Source organism: Stegodyphus dumicola, chromosome 3, assembly GCF_044657685.1.
Source record: "Stegodyphus dumicola isolate Sdum_Otavi_A_Nest chromosome 3, ASM4465768v1".
NCBI lineage: Eukaryota > Metazoa > Arthropoda > Arachnida > Araneae > Eresidae > Stegodyphus > Stegodyphus dumicola.
In genome coordinates, this window is record NC_140770.1 from 169,315,543 (window position 1) to 169,335,103 (window position 19,561).

At 33.9% G+C, this 19,561-nt stretch overlaps 1 protein-coding gene across 4 annotated transcripts in view; it reads left to right on the forward strand.

Annotated features, from left to right (window-relative positions):
- The window catches only part of LOC118194573 (guanine nucleotide exchange factor DBS-like), a 381,336-nt gene that overhangs the window by 265,530 nt on the left and 96,245 nt on the right, over nucleotides 1–19,561 (forward strand). For all 4 annotated transcript variants that reach the window (XM_085813601.1, XM_085813600.1, XM_085813602.1 and 1 more), the window contains 3 exons: nucleotides 18,079–18,162; nucleotides 18,319–18,436; nucleotides 18,966–19,056. In XM_085813601.1, coding sequence (XP_085669727.1) covers nucleotides 18,079–18,162; nucleotides 18,319–18,436; nucleotides 18,966–19,056 — 293 coding nt within the window. The remainder of the gene's footprint in view (nucleotides 1–18,078; nucleotides 18,163–18,318; nucleotides 18,437–18,965; nucleotides 19,057–19,561) is intronic.

The following is a 19,561-nucleotide window of genomic DNA, read 5'->3' on the forward strand; positions in this document are numbered from 1 at the left end:
GTAATTCCTATCTGGAAAACAGTAATTTGAGTACGATATTGAAAAAGTTGGTTTTAAGAATTCCTTTATGCGTGTGATGCAAAACAATTGCTAGTTTATCATGAGTGCTGACATAGATGCAATTAGTGCAGGAAAAATAGTAAAATTAGTATAGTTAGTGTCTCTAAAACATGAAAAAATAATAGTGTGAGCAGTGTAAATTCATTTGAAGTACTGAAATATGACATAGACTAAATATCAGAAAATGTAAGAAATATTTTGGTATGTGTGGATGAAACACTGAACGTGGTTGTAAAATTAGAAATGAAAATTATCAACACACTTAAAGGTAATCGGGATTTAAAACTAAATATGATGTTAGAAACTTTGAAGACCATAAAACTATATGAGAAAGAAATACATTTAGATATAAATGGTCTTAAACTGTAAAGTTGTGAATGGAAATTTCTGAGTAAAACCTGTAGATGATCTATTATGATCGAGGAATAAAACAAGTATTATAAAAATTGTAAGGAAATATTTGATTATGGAGTAAATGAAAACAATCCATATCGTTAAAATGAATAAAAAGGGATAAAATATTGGAATTACGAGTGATGAGACAGAAATAAAAACATTATAATAAATAAGTTAAGCTAGAATTAAGAAATATAAACACAGAAGGGAAATCATGAACGTAAGAAAAGCAATTAACAGTTATAGACTTAAGTTTTTTTTAAAAAAATATTCGGTAATGTAAGGAAGATATTGTTAAACACGTGAAAGAAATTAGAAATTCTGTAGAAAATTTAGTAAAAGAACTAAGATCATGAAAAATAAACGTTTCTTTTTAAATACAATTTCATACCACTAAGTTAAAGTGTGTATAGAATACTAGAATGGTTTAAAAAAAGTAAATGAAGTTAAAATTCAGAATATATTGAACATTATAATGTTAAAAAAGTGTGAAATTGCATCTAAAATTAAGTAATGTAACAAATAAACAGCACGTGCGGGAACGTTTGTGAAATATAAAGTATAAGTTAAAAATCAGGTATTCTGAAATTTACGAAAGGTATGAAAAAAATAGTATGTGGAAATTAAATAAAATATTACAAATAAATTAGAGACGTTAAGTATTAAAAAAATATGACAGTAAATGAATATGTTATTATGAAACAGAAAACCTGAGAAATAAGTTAAAGTTTCATGAAAAACTAGAAAGGATAAAAGTATCAGAATAAATTGATGAGTCGATTCAAATTCCATTTTCTTATATAGGCTTTTTTACCTAAATCTGAATGTATCCCGTCAGCTTAGTGGTTAAAATCTTCAAACTACTCAGCTGGTGAGATATTTTGTTTCAGAGTTCAATTCTATATTTTGAATAATAGAGTATTTTTTTTAAAAATAGAAATTTCTAAAATAAATTATTTTCTTTTTTCGTCCCTAGAGGACGCCATAAGCAATTCCTAAATACATTATTTTCTTTTTTCGTCCCTAGAGGACGCCATGACACTGTTGCCAAATTAAAAAAAACTAACTTTAAATGAAAAGCAGGAGGTCTACAACTCAATCAGTAGTATACGAACAACTCAACTCCACTCAAAACCACGCCTCCTAGTGTGATGACGTTGCCTTTGGCCCCGCCCTCTCTGATGTCATTGACCACGCCCCCTGATCCACTGATCCACCTGCCGCAGAACCCCCATTTTTATACTACTTTCGACACTTGAAATTTCTCGAAACGTCAATAGCAAAAACTAAGCCAGTTACAACTCTTTTTTAGTCCAAAGGGGCTTTGTCCCTGAAGGACTATTGTTTTCGTTTTGCGATTTTGCGTCGGACTCATAAACGTCGGTTCACTTTTCAAACTGTTGCCACAAAATGTTAGAGTCCTGCATTATATTTGAAGAAATTAAATAATGAAAAATCTGCATAAATGATTGTCTATTTCTCGCATTGTGATAAAACAATGGTACATAGAGCCATCGAATTTTGAATGACGAAATCCTACTGCGAATATGGGCATCTGAAATCCCAAATTTGGAATTTGTTTTATTATAGATTTTATATTTTGTAAAACTTTAACGAATTTTTGATTTAGAAACTCAATGCTTTAAAAGCGAGAAATGGCAACGTTATATAGAAAAAAAATACTTTTATCTCCAGCTCGCGAGACTGTGTATATCGGAAATTCTAAAGATATGCTTAATTTAACATTATTTTGCGATATTGCTCTTGAACTGAATTTTATGGTTTAAGTGCAAAGAACATGATATTTAATAAATAAAGGTAACACTCAAAACGTTAAAAAAACGCCCCTTTGGACGTAATTTAAAATCTGAAACATTTCAGATTTTTTTTTTAAATAAATTTATTTTTAGTCCAAAGGGATTTGAATCCCGAAGGACTATTAGTTTCGTTTTGGCATTTTGCGTCGGACTCATAAATGTCGGTTCACTTTTCAAACTGTTGCCACAAAATGTTAGAGTCCTACATTATATTTGAAGAAATTAAATAATGAAATATCTGCATAAATGTATGTATATTTCTCGTATTGTGATAAAACAACGGTACATAGAGTCATCGAATTTTGAATAACGTAATCCTCCAACGAATATGAGCATGTGGAAGACCAAATTTGAAATTTGAAATTTGTTTTATGATCGATTTCCTATTTTTTAAAACTTTGACGAATTTTTGATTAACAAACTCAAGGATTTCAAAGCGAGCAATGGCAACGTTGTGCAGAAAAAACATTTTTATCTCCAGCGCGTGAGTCTCTGTATCCGGAAATTCTAAAGATATGCTCGTTTTAAAACTATTTTGCGATATTGCTGTTGCACTGGATCTTATGGTTTAAGTGCGAGGAACATGATATTTAATAAAGAAAGGTAACACACAAAATGTTAAAAAACGCCCCTTTGGACGTAATTTAAAATCTGAAACATTTCAGTTTTTTTTTTTTTTTTTTTTTTTTTTTTTTTTTTAAGGTTCAAATGCAACCTCTTTGTAATGAATCGTATTTATCAGTTTTAATTATTTCGTTACTTATTATAAAATATGAGGAAAGAGGATAAGAAAAACCCATGTTGTGTGGAATCAGCGTTAATCAGAATAGTGTTAAACGGAGTCATAATGTATAAATTGACACCACTTGATAATTATTGGCAAGCTGTTTATATATTTGCCTAAAGAAACGTAATTTAGTTTATACGTTTCCACTTGTTTCAGAAGACTGCTGTGTAAATGTTGTGAATGCTATACTGTGTTCTCACTGACGATGCGCACATACCTGACGCTGCTGGCAGAAGCTGGCGACGAGTGTCAAAGAACTGACAGAGATCACCTAAAAATATCTCCCCTTCCACTTCCCTCACGGATGACATCACAAGACGCCTTCATAGACTTCGTGGCCTTGATTTAAGGGCAGTGGGAAAGCGTATATTTGTATCCGAGGCTTCTGTATTAAAAAAAGGAAAGATACTCCAGCATTCACTACCGGCAGCACGTGCTTTAAGTGGAAAATCGTTCGTCTGGTCCTTTCTTTCATAGGTTTAAGTTGGAGAAGTCCAAGTTAAGTGGCTTTTGCTCTTGCATCAGTGCCTTTGCATATTTAATCTTTAAGGTGATGTGCCCATGCTATTGTGGTAAACCTATGCAAGAATGATCCTCAACGCACGGCCAGTTTATAATAAAATATTGGCCTAAAATTGCATGGATTAGAATATAGTATTCTGAATGGTTTTTGGATGTAAGCATCTAATTTACTGTACTAATTACATTATAGAGTTTAATGTGTTTTGCTATCGTGCACAGTAACTAAATTCTTTACTAAAACTGGCTAGAGACTTATCGCTAAGTCTTGAAGAAATTATTACAAACGCGATCGAAGGGTGTAAAAGACCCATTTTTCAAACTCAAAATTAGAACAGAAGACACTCTAGGTGCTTACAAACTCAGCCAGCATTTATGGCTAAAAAATCAAAATAAGAATTTCAATTTTAAATTAAGTAGAAATTAAACAAAAGACTACACAGAAATATTTAACTCCAAAGTTACCCCCCCCCTTTTACCTACATCGGTGTGAAAAGCAGGATCGACAGGAATTAATTAACTCCGTAGACAGGAATGCTGATCTTAAGGTAGCAAACTAGTAACGTGGCCTTCAGCAGGCAGAACACGTTCTACGTAAGTAATCTAAAACCTTCTTTTAAATGCTCTCTCTTTCCCCTCATTTATATTCTGGCGGGAAAACGGAAACCAGGAGTGACAGTAAAGATCCAAAGCATAAAATAACTGTTTAGTGAAAAATAATAGTTATTTTCTGACGAAGTTACTGTGATAAAATCCCGGTAACTGTCGAATCATGATGTAAGTAGAAAATTAGTTGTCTTTTTATGGATCAAGTTCTAGGTTATATGGACTACGAAGAGATATCTCCATCTTTAGTGGTTTTCATCCTTTCGACTATGGCTTTGTGTATTGAATCTGTCAGCTGATGTTCCCAATGGTTTACGGTAAAGTTACGGAAAGCTTATCTTTGATGGATAATTATTTGATAATAAGATATTGGCTTAAAATTTGCATTAACTAAATGCGAATTTTGTGAGTGGTTTGTTAATGTGCATAGTAAATAGGCAGGGTCATAGGCAACACCTTTTTAGAACTCATTTGATGCCTGTACTAGAGGTTTGCCACAGGCAGAATAAATACAAGTGATTTTTTTTTTTTTTTTTTCCTGTGAAAGTCCACCATGAAGGCCTTCTTTGGTAGATAGCCCTTGCATGCTTTTCTTTGATTAAATCAACAAGTGGCAGTGGTTTAGTTTTTCAATCCATAATATCATTTATAGACCAGCCCACCAGCGGCCGAGCGGTAACGTCGCTGAACACTGGTAGTTCGGTCCGAGGTTCGGATCTCGTGAACGGTCTGGCTACCTAGGTGTTTTCGTGGTTTTCCCCATGTGTAACGTGTATACGAGCAAGTTTCCCTTAAAAAGTCTTCCACGAAGGCATCCCTCTCTTAAGGCAGATAGCCCTCGAGTGCTTTGCCATAATCTATTAAACCAAACAAAACCATTTATAGACCAACAATCGTGAAACAATAAACCTAATCTAATAGAGTGAGAAGTGCATATCGAGTTAGTCACTATTAAACTGTAATAAGAACTGTATATAATCAATAAATCATCTTTCAATAATGAAATATATGAAAATATATATCCTATTTCTTGGTATATAAGACGGACTTTTTCTTTAAAAATTTCGTGTCTAAAAACTGGATGTATCTTATACAACGGTGGCGCCATTACCAATGGTAGCGTTGCGGCGAACGAAACTAAGGGTAAAAGATTGTCGACGATGCATATGCGGCGTGCATGGGGAATCCTTAGAATGCCAAGCCCTTCGCTCGCCTGTTTCTTTAAAAAAACTAAGCGTCTGAAATTCCATTTAAAATTCAAAGCAGTTTGTCCCTCCATCTTTCATTAACGAATAAGGAAGTGTGAAGGTTTCAAATGATATCGTTTCTAGTTCCTAACAAAGAAGCTTCTCCCTGAGTGTGTGCTAAGTCATGTTTGGTGATGCATACATGTTTAACCTAAAGATAGGCAACCACAAAAGAATCAAGATTGCTCACAATAAAGATTCGCATAATGCAGTTCCAATACGATTAATGAGTTCTAGAAGTTTCTGGAAAATGAATTCGTTGAAACTGTCCAGTTGGGGACAACACACAGTTGAACCCATTCATTGGCTCGTTGGTAAGGTCTTGGAAAAAGACCACACACAAGTTTGATCACTGACAAAAATTATTGTTTGGATGAAAAGTGTTGCCCGCGCATTGTACTTTGTCTTGTGCTCTCAGACATTCACTTATTTCGCTCCCTTCAAAACTTCTTTCGTGGTATAACATTCAGTTCAGATAAGGCCGTAAATCAGCACCTTGTTCAGCTCTTCACCGATAAAGCTGGGTTCTTTTGTGAATGAGGAATTACGAAGCTTATTAAAAGAAAGTAAAAATTATTAAACAAAATAATGGTCAATATATTATTGACTGATCATTAGTCTTTATTTAAATAAAGGATCTTTGAAGGAACATAGAAGAACCTTGAAAAAATAGTGCGTCATGACTTTCCGGACAACCGAAAAGTAACCAGACTTCTGCAACAAGCTGTAGCTAGCTCAACCAGTTGATCAACTGAATATAATACGTATATACATGTAAACCAAACCATGGCTGAAATGGCGTCAGTGTTAATATCATATCATTATATTATGTGTAAAAATATGTGATACCTTTTAACAAACGTACCATCTATTTTCTACTTTTCAAAAGTTACGTATAATTTATATATCCGTTTTGCTTCCATAGAAACATCGGTAAGAAAAAGGTACATAAGTTTTTAAGCATCGTTAAAAATTTCCAAACTGTATACAATTTAGATGTTTCCTATTTTACCTGTAATTCTAAAAAGAATATTCTATTTATGATTCGAGGGGAAGAAACAAAACAAAACCATGTGACTGGGCCGAGCATCATAACAGCCTTTTATGACTCAAGACCTGTGTGTTAACTCTTACATATTAACCACACGGTACAATAGTGTGTGCTCGCTCTAAATGTTTTCTAAAGGAAGATTTCACACTTGAGAGAGCAATTTCGAAAATATGTCGTTTGGATGATACATTCTTTGCCCAGTAAACGTGAATTGGGATGCAGGGCGTTCTCCCTTCATCCGTTTGGTGATGCATACATGCTCGAAAAACACACTTATAAAACTCACTTATAAAAACTCTATATAATCAATAAATCATCTTTCAATAATGAAATATATGAAAATATATATCCTATTTCTTGGTATAAGACGGACGTTTTCTTTAAAAATTTTGTGTCTAAAAACTGGGTTATCTTATATAACGGTGGCGCCATTACCAATGGTAGCGTTGCGACGAACGAAACTAAGGGTAAAAGATTGTCGACGATGCATATGCGGCGTGCATGGGTATGTATGTATGTTCCTAAAATTATAATTTTTCAGTTTTCCAAAAATGTTTCGAGTTCTGCAAAAAAGCTCATTTAGAATCTGTGGCCCGATTTTCCACCCGCAGTTTTAATAGATTATTGATACAAAAGAACTCCAATTATCCGGATTAAAGGACCACTGTGGCGAAGTGAATAAACCTATTGATTTAAACATCTGCGACTGCGGTGAAATCATGGGGTTTTCATGATTTTCCTCAAGTTTGACGTAAATACGAGCCAATTTCCTTTATGAGATGACCTTCACAAAGCCATCAAGGTCCACCAGCGGCCGAGCGGTAAAGTCGCTGAACACTGGTAGTTCGGTTCGACATTCCGAATCCCGAAATCGGGCTGGCTGCATGGGCGTTTTCGTCGTTTTCCCCATGTGATACGTGTAGACCAGCCAGTTTCCCTTAGAATGCCATATTTGTATCGACAGATTTATAGAGTTCGAATGCATCTATGTTGTTTATAAGATCATAAAAGTGTGATGGCCGCCATTGTTAAAATTTCAGTGTTCTGTACACCCGGATTACATCCACATATAGGGAGTGTAGAAATTATTTGTACAAGAGAGGTTATACGAAAGAAACTGTTGTTTTGGCGGGCTAATTCTATCGAAAAAGGTAACAACTAATTTAAAAAAAAAAAAAAAAATTACCAAATACGAGTGCGAAAAGTAATACGGGAAAGATATTGAATTAGCTTTTAAATATACGAAAAACTAAAAACTGGATAATTATTGGCGCATAAAAAGTATTTATACATTTAAACAAATGCAAAATTTTGGTAGCATTTTCTAATTCGTTTAGTGAGTTTCTCGTCGATAACTGACGTCATTTATCTTGTGGGTTATATATAATGACCGAGTGTAACTTTAAATCTGAAAAGAAACGTAAAATTTTAATATGGGTCGTAAACGTAAAGAAACGAATGTTTCCGAAAGAGAATTAATCTTAAAGCTTCGTAAAGACGGTAAATCGTCCAATGAAATTTCAGTTTTAGTCAGCAGATCACAGTCAAATGTGCAGTCGTTTAATCAAAAGTTTATTACCTGTAGAACAGTGCAAAATTAGTGCACGTTCAAGACGAGCATACCTACTTGCATCCGTAGGCAGACGATTTCTTTATTTCTTCGAAGAAAGATCCGAAAGTAAATGCTCCTAAAGTTGCAGCAATGCAAAAAACAAGGTTTCCCATGATCGTGTTGCTAGACGAAAATTCTTTGTGAGTGAGAGCAATCGGAAGTTACAATTATCCTTCCAAAAAATGCATGAATGGAATCCCAGAGTATTTTCATATTATTTTGTCGGATGAAGGTAAATCCAATATTTTTGGATTGGACAAGAGACGAATGGTGTGGAGGAAACAAAATGCAGAAAGACATCCAAGGAATTTTACTACCAAACAAAACAGAAAAAAAAAAAAAAAAAAAAAAAAAGGTGAAACATGGAAGGTAGGGGCCTGTTAGTTTGGGGTTGTATGAGTGCTTCCGGGGTTGGTAATTTAGTCATCATTAATGGCATCATGAACCATCTGCTATGCATTGATATTTTGAAAAGTAATTAATGCAACAAAAATGGATTTGGATAATGAATATATTTTCGTGCGTGATAATGTCCCCCAAGCATACAGCCCAAAATAGACGACCCTGAACAGAAGCGTAGCTAGAGTTTTCAGCGCCCGAGGACAACTGAAGATTTTGCGCCCCTTTCTGTGTGCCAAGAGTGGAAAACATTTTATTCTAAAATTTCATAACATCAATTTTGCCCCTTGGATGCTGCTGTTCCTCTTTGCCCCACCCTAGCTACGCCACTGACCCTGAATATTATATAATACCCCCAAAGTTTATGAAATTTCCTTCTCAGTCACCCGACCTCAATTCCATTGAGAACTAATGGGGAACTATTGATAAAAATGTTATATCCAAGCACATTTCTAATAAAAAGTACTTAACTATTTTTAAACAGAAGTGGGAGTCCATAGACTTTACCCCTTAGTAACATCAAATTTGATTGAATCGATGCCAAGAAGACTCGAAGTCGTTATTCACACTAAAGGATACAAGATATTAATTAAAATATATCCATTGTTGTTGTTGCTGTTAATGCTCACTTGTCTGACCTATAGTCAGCCCAAGCCCACGAGAATCCTTATAGCAAGGAGCGTAAGTTTACGCCTGTCGTTGGCAAAAGCCTTGAGCGCCCTACAGGTGAGAGTGCAATTTAGCTCAATTCCGCCCCCAATTTTGATGGAGAGCACCCCGGGGAGATGGGTCCGAGGGTCTTCCACCTCCCTCTTTCCCTACCAGCAGCCTCTCGAAAGAACTTTCGGTTCGCCGCAGATTTAGAGTGCCCCATGCCGCACGGACACTATACATTTACAAACATCCATCACCTTCTTCGGGATTCGAACCCTTGCCCTTCGGAACGGCAGTAACTATTGTACTGGTTGGGCGGCAATATATTCATGAAAATATTCAATATTATTGTTATCGACGAGAAACTCACTAAACGAATTAGAAAATGCTACCAAAATTTTGCATTTGTTTAAATGTATAAATACTTTTTATGCGCCAAATAGTATAGTGTGCGAATACTTTTTACACCTAAGATGATGGATTAGTTTTGTTTTGTAGTTGTCTGATTATGCATGAAATTTACTATCATAAATTCCATGCATTAATAATACTCATGTAAATAATAAAGTATATTTCATTATACATATATAATTACTAATTGTGGAATTTATAGTTTTTATCAAAGAGGTATTTTTAGATAATAACACTTACTGTACGTAGACTTTCTACACTCACTGATGTAAGTGTCCAAAAACAAACGTGAGCCACTGTATATGTTCTAAATAAAAAGTCTTTATTTGACATTCTTCGATGTGTAATGTTTCTTTAAAAAAAAAAAAAAAAAAAAAAAAAACTGCTTTTGTAGAGCCTGGGGTTTAGAGATACATAGTTTAGTATTAGAAAATGCCATGAATTTTCAGATTGCATCTAAAGTTTATCTCTGTGTTCTGGTGCCCGTTTTCCAAGTGCGTATGTTTCATCTTAACTATCTAGCCATCATTATAGGATATTAACTGTTAATCTCGTCCTCGGACTGTCAAAGAACTTATCTGAAATGCGAATCGGTGAAAAGTGTAAAAGCTGAGTTGCCGTACTTTATTTAATGACATTTCATTGCCAGCTGATGGCCCTGAGATCATTCGGTTGTTACGAATAGTAGCGTTTAGAATTGAATATTACTATTTTGACTGTATTCTGAGACCTCCATTTGACAAAATGACTTAAATGTGCTACATGGTAATCTTAACATATCTAAACAAGGGTTAAACAGCAGTTAAATGGTGTATGACCGTTATATAAAATTTTAGTGCGAATGAGCCGCAAATCGGGAAGCACTGATATCAACGATTATAGACCACTTAGTGGAAGGATCGATAGTATGGTATTCAGATTGTTGGCCAGCCTATTAAACAGAGAAGCTTGAAAAGACTGGTTGCAGACATTTATTTAACTGTGAATTACACATTTAATATTGTTGATACAATAACGGGTGCTTACCCTCAAAATATGGAAAGATCTCTTGTTAAATAGCGAAACAAAAGGCAAAGAGGTACGGCTCCAGACAATCTATAGAGTCGTATCTTTCCGAATTCATATGACAGAAATCCTTAACTGAAAGATAAGCCTTTTGATGCGATACGCGGAGATATGGCAGCCACAAACTACTATATGCAAGTAGTTTAAACTTGGCGATAATCTTGGCGTCGTTTTGATAACGGGGAGTGCGAAAATGAAGTAGTACCACACAAATTATATTCTGTACACCTCAAAAAATCTCGAGTCCATTCTCAAGATTTGTGGAAATTTATTAATGTCCTTTAATTAATGGGACTCTTACACCTTAAAACCCATAAGATCTTCGAATATGTGACTTTTGCAAGAGTTGGGATAACTTATTTATTTTAAAAGCAATTACTTCCAACTTTTCACACCTGACTACATAGATATCTGCTTTCTGAAATAGTTATCGAAAGTTTGTGTTGCCACAAATATTGTTATAATTTAATCCTCTTTGTGAAAAAATTTTTCGTCATGTTTCCACCTTGCGCGCACAGTTTAAAACATTCTGTTGCATAATTCAATTCCATATTTAATATATAGCCTCTATAACATTTGGAAACTACTGTAAACCAAAAATTCTAAGAATTTCATGTTAATTTTTTTTTGGGGGGGGGGGCGGTGGAGTTTATAAAATGTATTTTATTAAAAAAATATGTAATATTTTCGTGCATGAAATTTTTTAATATTAAAATATTCATCAGATTTTTGGTTCAGTTAGAAAATAGTGCCCATATAAAGAATTCCATCAAATTTCAAATATGTACCATTAGCCATTTTTAAAATATCATGCGCGCATGGTGGAAACATGACGAAAAATTTTGTCACAAAGCGAATTAAATTTCAAAAAATATTTGTGGCAACATAAACTTTCTGGTTACTAGTTTCCAAAGCAGCTAGCTATATTATGTAGTCAGCTGTAAAAAGTTGGAAGTAATTGCTTTTAAAATAATATCCCAATTCAGTCACATATTCGAAGATCATAAGGGGTTTAAGGTGTATGAGCCCCCTTAAATTCAGTTTAACTTTGTGAAGATGAATACTAAAATAATCATAGTTCTTTAGTTATATTTTTATTGATTTTATTAAGTAAATATTTTAATAATATATTTGAGCAAAGAAGACGTAAGCATGCAAATAGTTAAAGAAAAAAAATTGTTTTATTCTTTAATTTGATAATTAAGAGTACGTCAAAACACGTAAGTGTTATTTGCCTAAGGTAAGAGATGCCTTTGGGGTGGACTTTTTAAGGGAAACTGACTCATATTCATATCACATATGGGAAGAATCCGTAAGCAGCCGGTTCGTTCGCCGGGATTTAATTGTTCAGCGGTTCTACCGCTTGGCCACTGATGGGCTTTATGATCATTTAATATTATGCACATATCAGAGAAACAAAAGCTGGTATTTAGAAAAGAATTAAAAATTTACTTTTTCGTGTAATATTTTACATAATAAAGTTTTCATTCATAATGCTAAATTAGTATATGCAGAAACGTAAAATTTTGAGATTACCTGTTTATTTTAATATTTATTTTTTTAATATAATTAGAGATAATCATTCTAATCCACTCTCTCTCTCTCTCTTTTTCTTCAAATAAAACTTTTAACGACCAAAAGTTCTCTTACGTATCCTGTTTTAAACAAGTGTAATCGATTCTTAGTTCACAATTCTGTTTTAAATAAACTTTGCTGAATTCATCCTTTGTTATTTTCAAAATGAAAAGTATTTTGACTGCATACAAAGTAGCTACCTCACTCTTATTATTTGAGTTTTTAAAAGCATTTTATAAAGCATTCTGTTACATCTTTTAAATTATTTCATACTTTCAGTTAAACAAAGTACCTAATCTTTTTTTTTTTTTCTAAATTATTTATTAAAAATTTAGAAAAATTAGCTCTTTATTTGATTATTAATTTTCTCTGCATTTCCAAATTGTCTCCATAGTATTCTACCTTGTAAAATAATTTAATGTTAATGCCTTCTTTGAAATCTTTTTATAAGAGACTATTTTACGAACAGAAAATTGTTTAAATGTTTTTAGAGTTAGTTGAATGTCTAATAGTTTATGTACCATTTTTCACATATTATTATTATCATTTACTATTCCGCCCTAAGGCACTATACGGAAGGGAGGGATGCTTTTGTGGAGGACTTTGTAAGGGAAATTGGCTTGTAATAATACATTACAAATGGGATACCTCGAAAACGCTCATGCAGCCAACACGTTCGCGGGATTCGTACCTGGAACCGAACTACCAGTGTAAGGGACGCTCGGCCACTGGTGGGCATATTTCTCATATGAACATCAATTTCTTACCCAGAATTCCTTTTCGGGAAAAGCAAAGTCCGCCATATTTATTTTTTTATACGTGAGATTTGTTATTGAGGTATGAGAAATATGGGGGGGGGGTGGAACCGTTTGGATATATTTTTTAATTTCGCTTCTTAACAAATAGTAGATGTAGTGAAGTAAATATTTCTTTTGTTCTTGCATTTGTAATTTAAAATCGCGTTCTTATTATTCCGTGGACGCTAGTCTGAGAAATCCTGCTTTTTTAACGTTGTATTATTTCCCTTTTTATTAATTCATTTAGAAATGGTGTCATTGCAAAACTAAGTAGTATTTAAAGTAAACAACCTTCATGTTTGCTCTTGTTTCTGTTCTATCCAATTACTGCAACATGTACGGCGATTTTATCGATTTCAAGTTACTTATTTCTGAAGCCATATCCTTGAGTCTTTATTCCGACTTAGGTCATTGGTCCTTAATAAAGAAATGCCCTTTTTTTGTTTCTGTTTCATTCTTCTATCATAGGACAAAGAAAGGTTTGTCAAAAGGGGCGGAGATATCCATTTGAGGGAAGATTATTTTGTATAATATCCTGATGTTAGCGGGAAAAGTCATCAGAGGCGAATTTATGGGGTCGCGCTAAGTTGCAATCATGAGAAGCCTAGCGTTCCAAGGGGCCCCATATAATTCTAAAGAAATAGTAAATATACTTTGGACCTTAACCTGAAGGGTTCCCCACCACCACCACCGCCACGACCACTTCGAAAATTCGCCTCGATCGCCATTACGCCAGCTCTTCCAAATAGTTATGAAAAGATTCTTTCTTTGAATTGAGACAAAGGCTAGGGAGATGCAGAGTTGGTTCGCTCAGGACTAAGGCTAAACGTTCTTGTTTATGTTACACGTCTACGGAGGTGTTAATAAAGAACGGAATTAAGGTATCTATTCAAATGCCTTACCAACAGAAACAATTACAAGATCCCAAAACTTTAATACAAATCCCCGACAATCCGTGGTATGTTCCGAACAATAAAATTCAGTAATAACTGGGTGTTCCTCAACGGCGCGCTGTCTGTTAAAAGCTAACGCGCAACTTTCATAAACGTCTCAGAGAAAATGGTCATTCTATTATCCTAATTTATAATTATCAGTACTGTTCTCCAGATAATGCCAAAAGGCCAGTGGCCATATTAAACACTAGTAGTGCATCACTCGTAATCGAGGTTATGCTTCTGCAGTTTGTATTTATTATTTTGTATTTTCTATAATATTGTATCCTAGCATATCCGTCCGTATCAACATTGCCTGTAATTATCCCACTTACTCTGTGTGCTTGCATGTCAAGTGGTAAGACCATTTTGATTTTGTGAATGCCTCATGGGAACTTTACTGAAGAACTCCTTTGCTGGTGTATTAGTTTACACTGATGCAGACGCCTAGGCTATGAAAGCCTCATCCTGGGTCGAACACGTTGATGAAGAATATACCGTTTCTTAGTAGCATAAAATTAAAATACCGAAGCGGGAGTATCTCATAGCAAAGTCCATAAGGTGTTGAGAAAGAGTTCGTAAGGAAGTGAGATGCAATTCGAAGGTAGCGCCGAGTATCATCATGACAGAAATTGGAAATGATTGCAATTAAATGGAAATGTATGGCAGAAAATTTAAGAAAGAATTCAAGAATGAAGACTGAAGAACTCTTAGACTGTGATATCTCAAACTGTGTTTGAATTCTTATCTACATCCATCGCAATCTCATTCCGCCTATTTACGTCTTATGTTGCGTTCATATCCTTAATTTTGACTATTTTTTTTTCTCCAGCTATTATATCTGAAACCGCAGTACATCAAGTCACTTAATCAGGAAGTACTGTATATACAGGGTGATTTAGAATTCATCATCAGTATTTGATGGGCAGGTAGGGAATAGGAAAAAAAAGGAGATTTCACATAGGAATGCATGGGCGCATATGCCATAGTAGGGCCAAATGATCCCACTTCAATGATGGAAAGAACACATAAGAAGGAAGTAGTAAGGGTAAAAAACATTTATTATCTTACATGTAACATTTCTTTGCATCAGTTTTACAGACTTACAAGAGGTGCTCGAACTGCTGACCATGTGCTAGAATGCATGACTCACAACGGCGTTGCATCGACAACCGGACCTTCTGGAACATGCCTGGCATTTACATGTATATCTGTAAGTTCATTCCACGTATACCGGTTCATGTTACTTCTGCAAAGTCACCTATAGTCAAATGACGACTCAAACAGTTGTGCTTATGTATGGAAGTTGTTTACACACAGCGCCCTCTACACCACAATGCGTTCGTCTGCGCCCATACTTTCCTATGCGAAATCTCCTTCTTTTCCTATTTTCTGTCTACCCTATTGATGATGAATTCTGAATCACCCTGTATTTCAGGATGCTTCTTTGATTTTATTAAAAATGAACTATCAAGACTATAAAAATTAACTAAAAAAGTATCTATTTCTTTGTTATTTGCAATTAATTCATACAAATCTACAGTTTTATTCCAATCTTGATGAAATTTAGCCCTCTTGACCTTCCAGACAAGAGAAGGGTCACTGTTTAAGTCTTCTCATATTACAAATTTATTTCGGACCACTTTATAATTGGAAATTCAAACTATTTTTGACGGAGGTCGGACCCAGAGTCCGTGCAGTCCGTTGTTTTACTCCATTCTCTCCGGAATATGAGTTTATTCGAATCCAGGAAGGGCTAAATAATTGCAGCATTGGAATGTCATTCGATTCTCTTTTTCCTTACGGTACACATTACAATAGGATATTATGAGCACTTGACTCACTTCCAGTATTTATGGTATCTTCAATGAAGTGCCATCTCTTCCATAATAGACACTACTTTTTATAATGAAAAAAAGAGTTTTTTAAGAAAATTATGAGTTACCATTCCTTAAAAAGGTATCTCTCTTATTGTATTTAACTGATAGGCTAGTAAACAAAGTAGTTAAGAAGCTTAAAACAATATGTGTAAAGATTTTTTTTTCCTCCCAATGTCGGGCTCTAATCATTATAGGCGGTTACCGATACTAAGGTTGGAAGCGGTAGTCACTTTATTAGGAAGGCACGCAGTAGGTTGACCACCTGATAGATGTTAAAGTTGGAAGAAAGAAATTGCGTACATGCTATTCAAATACCAAATGTACCATTCATAGCATATATAAATAGTAGGATACATACAGTAGGTTTATTCCATGTTTTTCCATTAAATTATTAGGAACTTAAGTAAAATTTTCCGAAAATGATTAAAATTGAATAAGAAATTAATCTCAGGTACTTAACTCTTTAGCAGAAATTAAACGCAGAAGACATGGATATGTATTAAAACTTGTTTGGTATTAACAGGAGACAAATCACTTATGACTGGATGGTTTTAATCAAAGAATCTTTCAAACAGAAAGGTGTCCCGGTTGCTCATGATCCAGGCAATTTGTGAGTACCTACTTACGGAAATCGCCATCTTGGAGAAACGATTATGAGGCCAACCACTGTGATCAAATTTAGCAGGGGAAAACGTCAACAATATTTTTCTCATTATATACAACTGCAAGCTACAAGAGGTTTATATTTAACACATTACTTATAATATTAAGAAAGACGACATATTAATATCATGAAGTTAGTGAATGAAAGCGAGTTATAAATGAAATGCTATACTGTTGCCTTTTGGTGTAGTGGTGTAGAATATCTGCTCAATAAACAGAACCTACTGAAAATGCAACTTTGAAATTTGATGAACATGTGTCAGCTTTTGATCTTACTGATCTCAATCCATTTGGAAAAATCTGACAAATATGCTTGATCAAGAGTATTAATGCGATTTTTATTTCCTCGTACGAAGTAAAGGAAGTATTGCAACCGAGAAAAATTTCGAATATCATATTTCAGCGAAAATATCAATTTCCAACATTCTCGAAACAATTTAAACAATATTTTTGTGTGACATCTGTAAGTACAGACAGAGTAAAGGACTATTCCCCCCCCCAAAAAAAAATTGCAAAATGGATTAAAAATGTATTCAGAGGAGATTTTTTCGTGAGGTTTGTACGTACGTATGTATGTATCTCGCGTAACTCAAAAACGAGTGGCCTCAGAGCGTTGAAATTTTGTCTTATGAGATAACATGTAGTTGTACGACTCCTTTTTTGGTTGCAATCGGTCCCACCAAAAGTATATAAATATATACACATGTACCCACTCGGGTCGGTGAGCTCAGTTTTTTAAAATTCTTATATCTTAGTAAATTGCGCATTTTTTGCTTTAAATGATTGAATTATATTGTTCTTATGTTTGGGTTAAAGTTGGTATGCCTTTAATTAATCTGCATGCAGTAGTTGTAGAGTTGTTAATAATTTAAATGTTGCTTTAAATGCGGCTAATCCTAACTTAGCAGTCATATTTGTTTACATTTGGAACTTAGTAGAATAGTGAATGAAGTCAGTTTCTTCACCATCAGGGTCTTTTTACTGAGTAGGACTAAAAGCAGACTTTCAATTTTGTGCACTGAAAAGTCTGCCTTTTTGGCCGCTGGCCGAATTGCTTGGATTTGCATAGAAACTCTAATTTTAATCGTGTACACATCGGATTTTGTTAATTGTTTTAACTGTATTCGGTGTTATATGTTTTTCTATACTTTTCAATTCTTAATGAAAATATTTTGATGGTGTTATGTATTTTTGCCTTGCCGAGAAGTGATAACTGAATTCATTGAATGAGGAAATATATTCCTAATGAAGTTCGAGGAAATAAATTTAAATGAAGTGCAGCAAAAAATGCGTATAATTTAATAGGCCATACAAGGAAGTTATGTGTCCGCATCAGATTTTTTATCTTTATATATGGTTATATCAGATTCAAAATAAATTTGTAAGAAACAAATTATAGTCATTTTTAATTTTGATATTTTTAAACGATTTAACTGATCGTTTCATAAAATATTGAATATGAGAATAAATTAAGTTGAAAAATATCGTTTTCGGATTTAATGTTCTTCCTTGGTTATATTTTTATATTTTTTCATAAGATTTTATAGCTGAACTAAACGAGAGAGTATTTCGCAGTGATGATTTATTTTTGCATTTTTTTCCCCTAGATGAAACCATGGAAGAAAACAGTTCTTCGCTGTCTGTGCAAGATGTTGCTCATTTACTGCAAAGCAGATATGCAATTATAACAGGTAAACATATTTTATTTTTAGAATGATCTCTGATGCCGATTTACGAAATGCATAATTTTTACCATATTTCTCCGTTTTACATAAAAAGAAAATTTTCTGTAAGCTTAAATCTAAGAACTTTATTGAAAAATGTATGGTTTGTTTCCTTTTATGCAGGAGGAAAGACTTTAGATGGATTTCCTATCATAACTTTTCCTGATTCATCTGTAGAGTTTCTCACCCTCTCTGATGAAGAATATAAAAAGTTAATGCTGTATTTAACTAGTGTTCCATCGTAAGTATGAAGAACTATCAATCATGTCTGTTACTGTGGTTTCTTTCATTGTAAATTATCATATTACTTTAATCAGTGTTCCATGATAGTTGAAAGAAAGTCATTTTGAAAAATGATAAAAAATATTAGTTTCTAAATGTTAATGAGCAGAAATTTTCTTCAAAAATAAAACGTTCAAATGAAAAAATTCTTCAAATTAAAAATAACTTTTGGAAGAAATCAAGATATTAATTTTTGTCTTTCGCTGCTGCTCTTGTTAGAAATTTTTGTATACCGCATAAAAAATATCTAATTTCTAATGCAAATAATACAAATTCATGTATTTCCTTCTTTATGCCATTTGACTTTTATTAAAGACTTGCTTTAGTATATTTGTTCTCTTAACCCTTTTTTGCTGTAAAAATTTAATATATATTATTTTGCGTCTTTGTGAAAATGTTCCTTAGGGATTTACATGCACCATGTAAATCCAGAAGAAACATGTATAGTTCTGTGACTATTTTAATATTGTAAACGAAATTCATTTTAGAATGCAAGATGCTGATAGGGGTTTTGTTCTAGTCATTGACAGACGGAATGATAAATGGAGTTCTGTCAAAACTGTCCTCCTTAAAATTGCAGTAAGTTTCCTCATCCATTTCTTTTCATTTATATAATTTTATTCTGATCAGAATTGAATAAATACCTTGTTTAATTCTTTTTAATTCAAATATCTAGTATTTTCTTCAAACAATGTATTATTGACAACCCTGCGTTTTTCAAGAAATTTGTCAAAGAAAATGTAAAGATCTGCATACAGCCTCTTGTACACTGAAGTGCCACTGAATTAGGGATAGACATGGCAATGCAAATCTTATAGTGCTGCGCAGCATCTGTGCTCACGTCAGTAAGTTGTAGTAAATGCACATACAGCTAGTACTATGGTTGTTGTTAATCACTCATTTCAATTGCCAGTATGGGTAACACTTCTGATTTAGACAGCTTCAATCTCGGACAGATAGTAGGCACTCGACTCATGGGCAGTTTAATTTCCAAAATCCTCAGCGGGCTAAGATTTTCATGGTTGACAGTGTCAAGAGTATACCGAGAATACACGGATGGTGGGGAAAAGAACTATCCATCTTG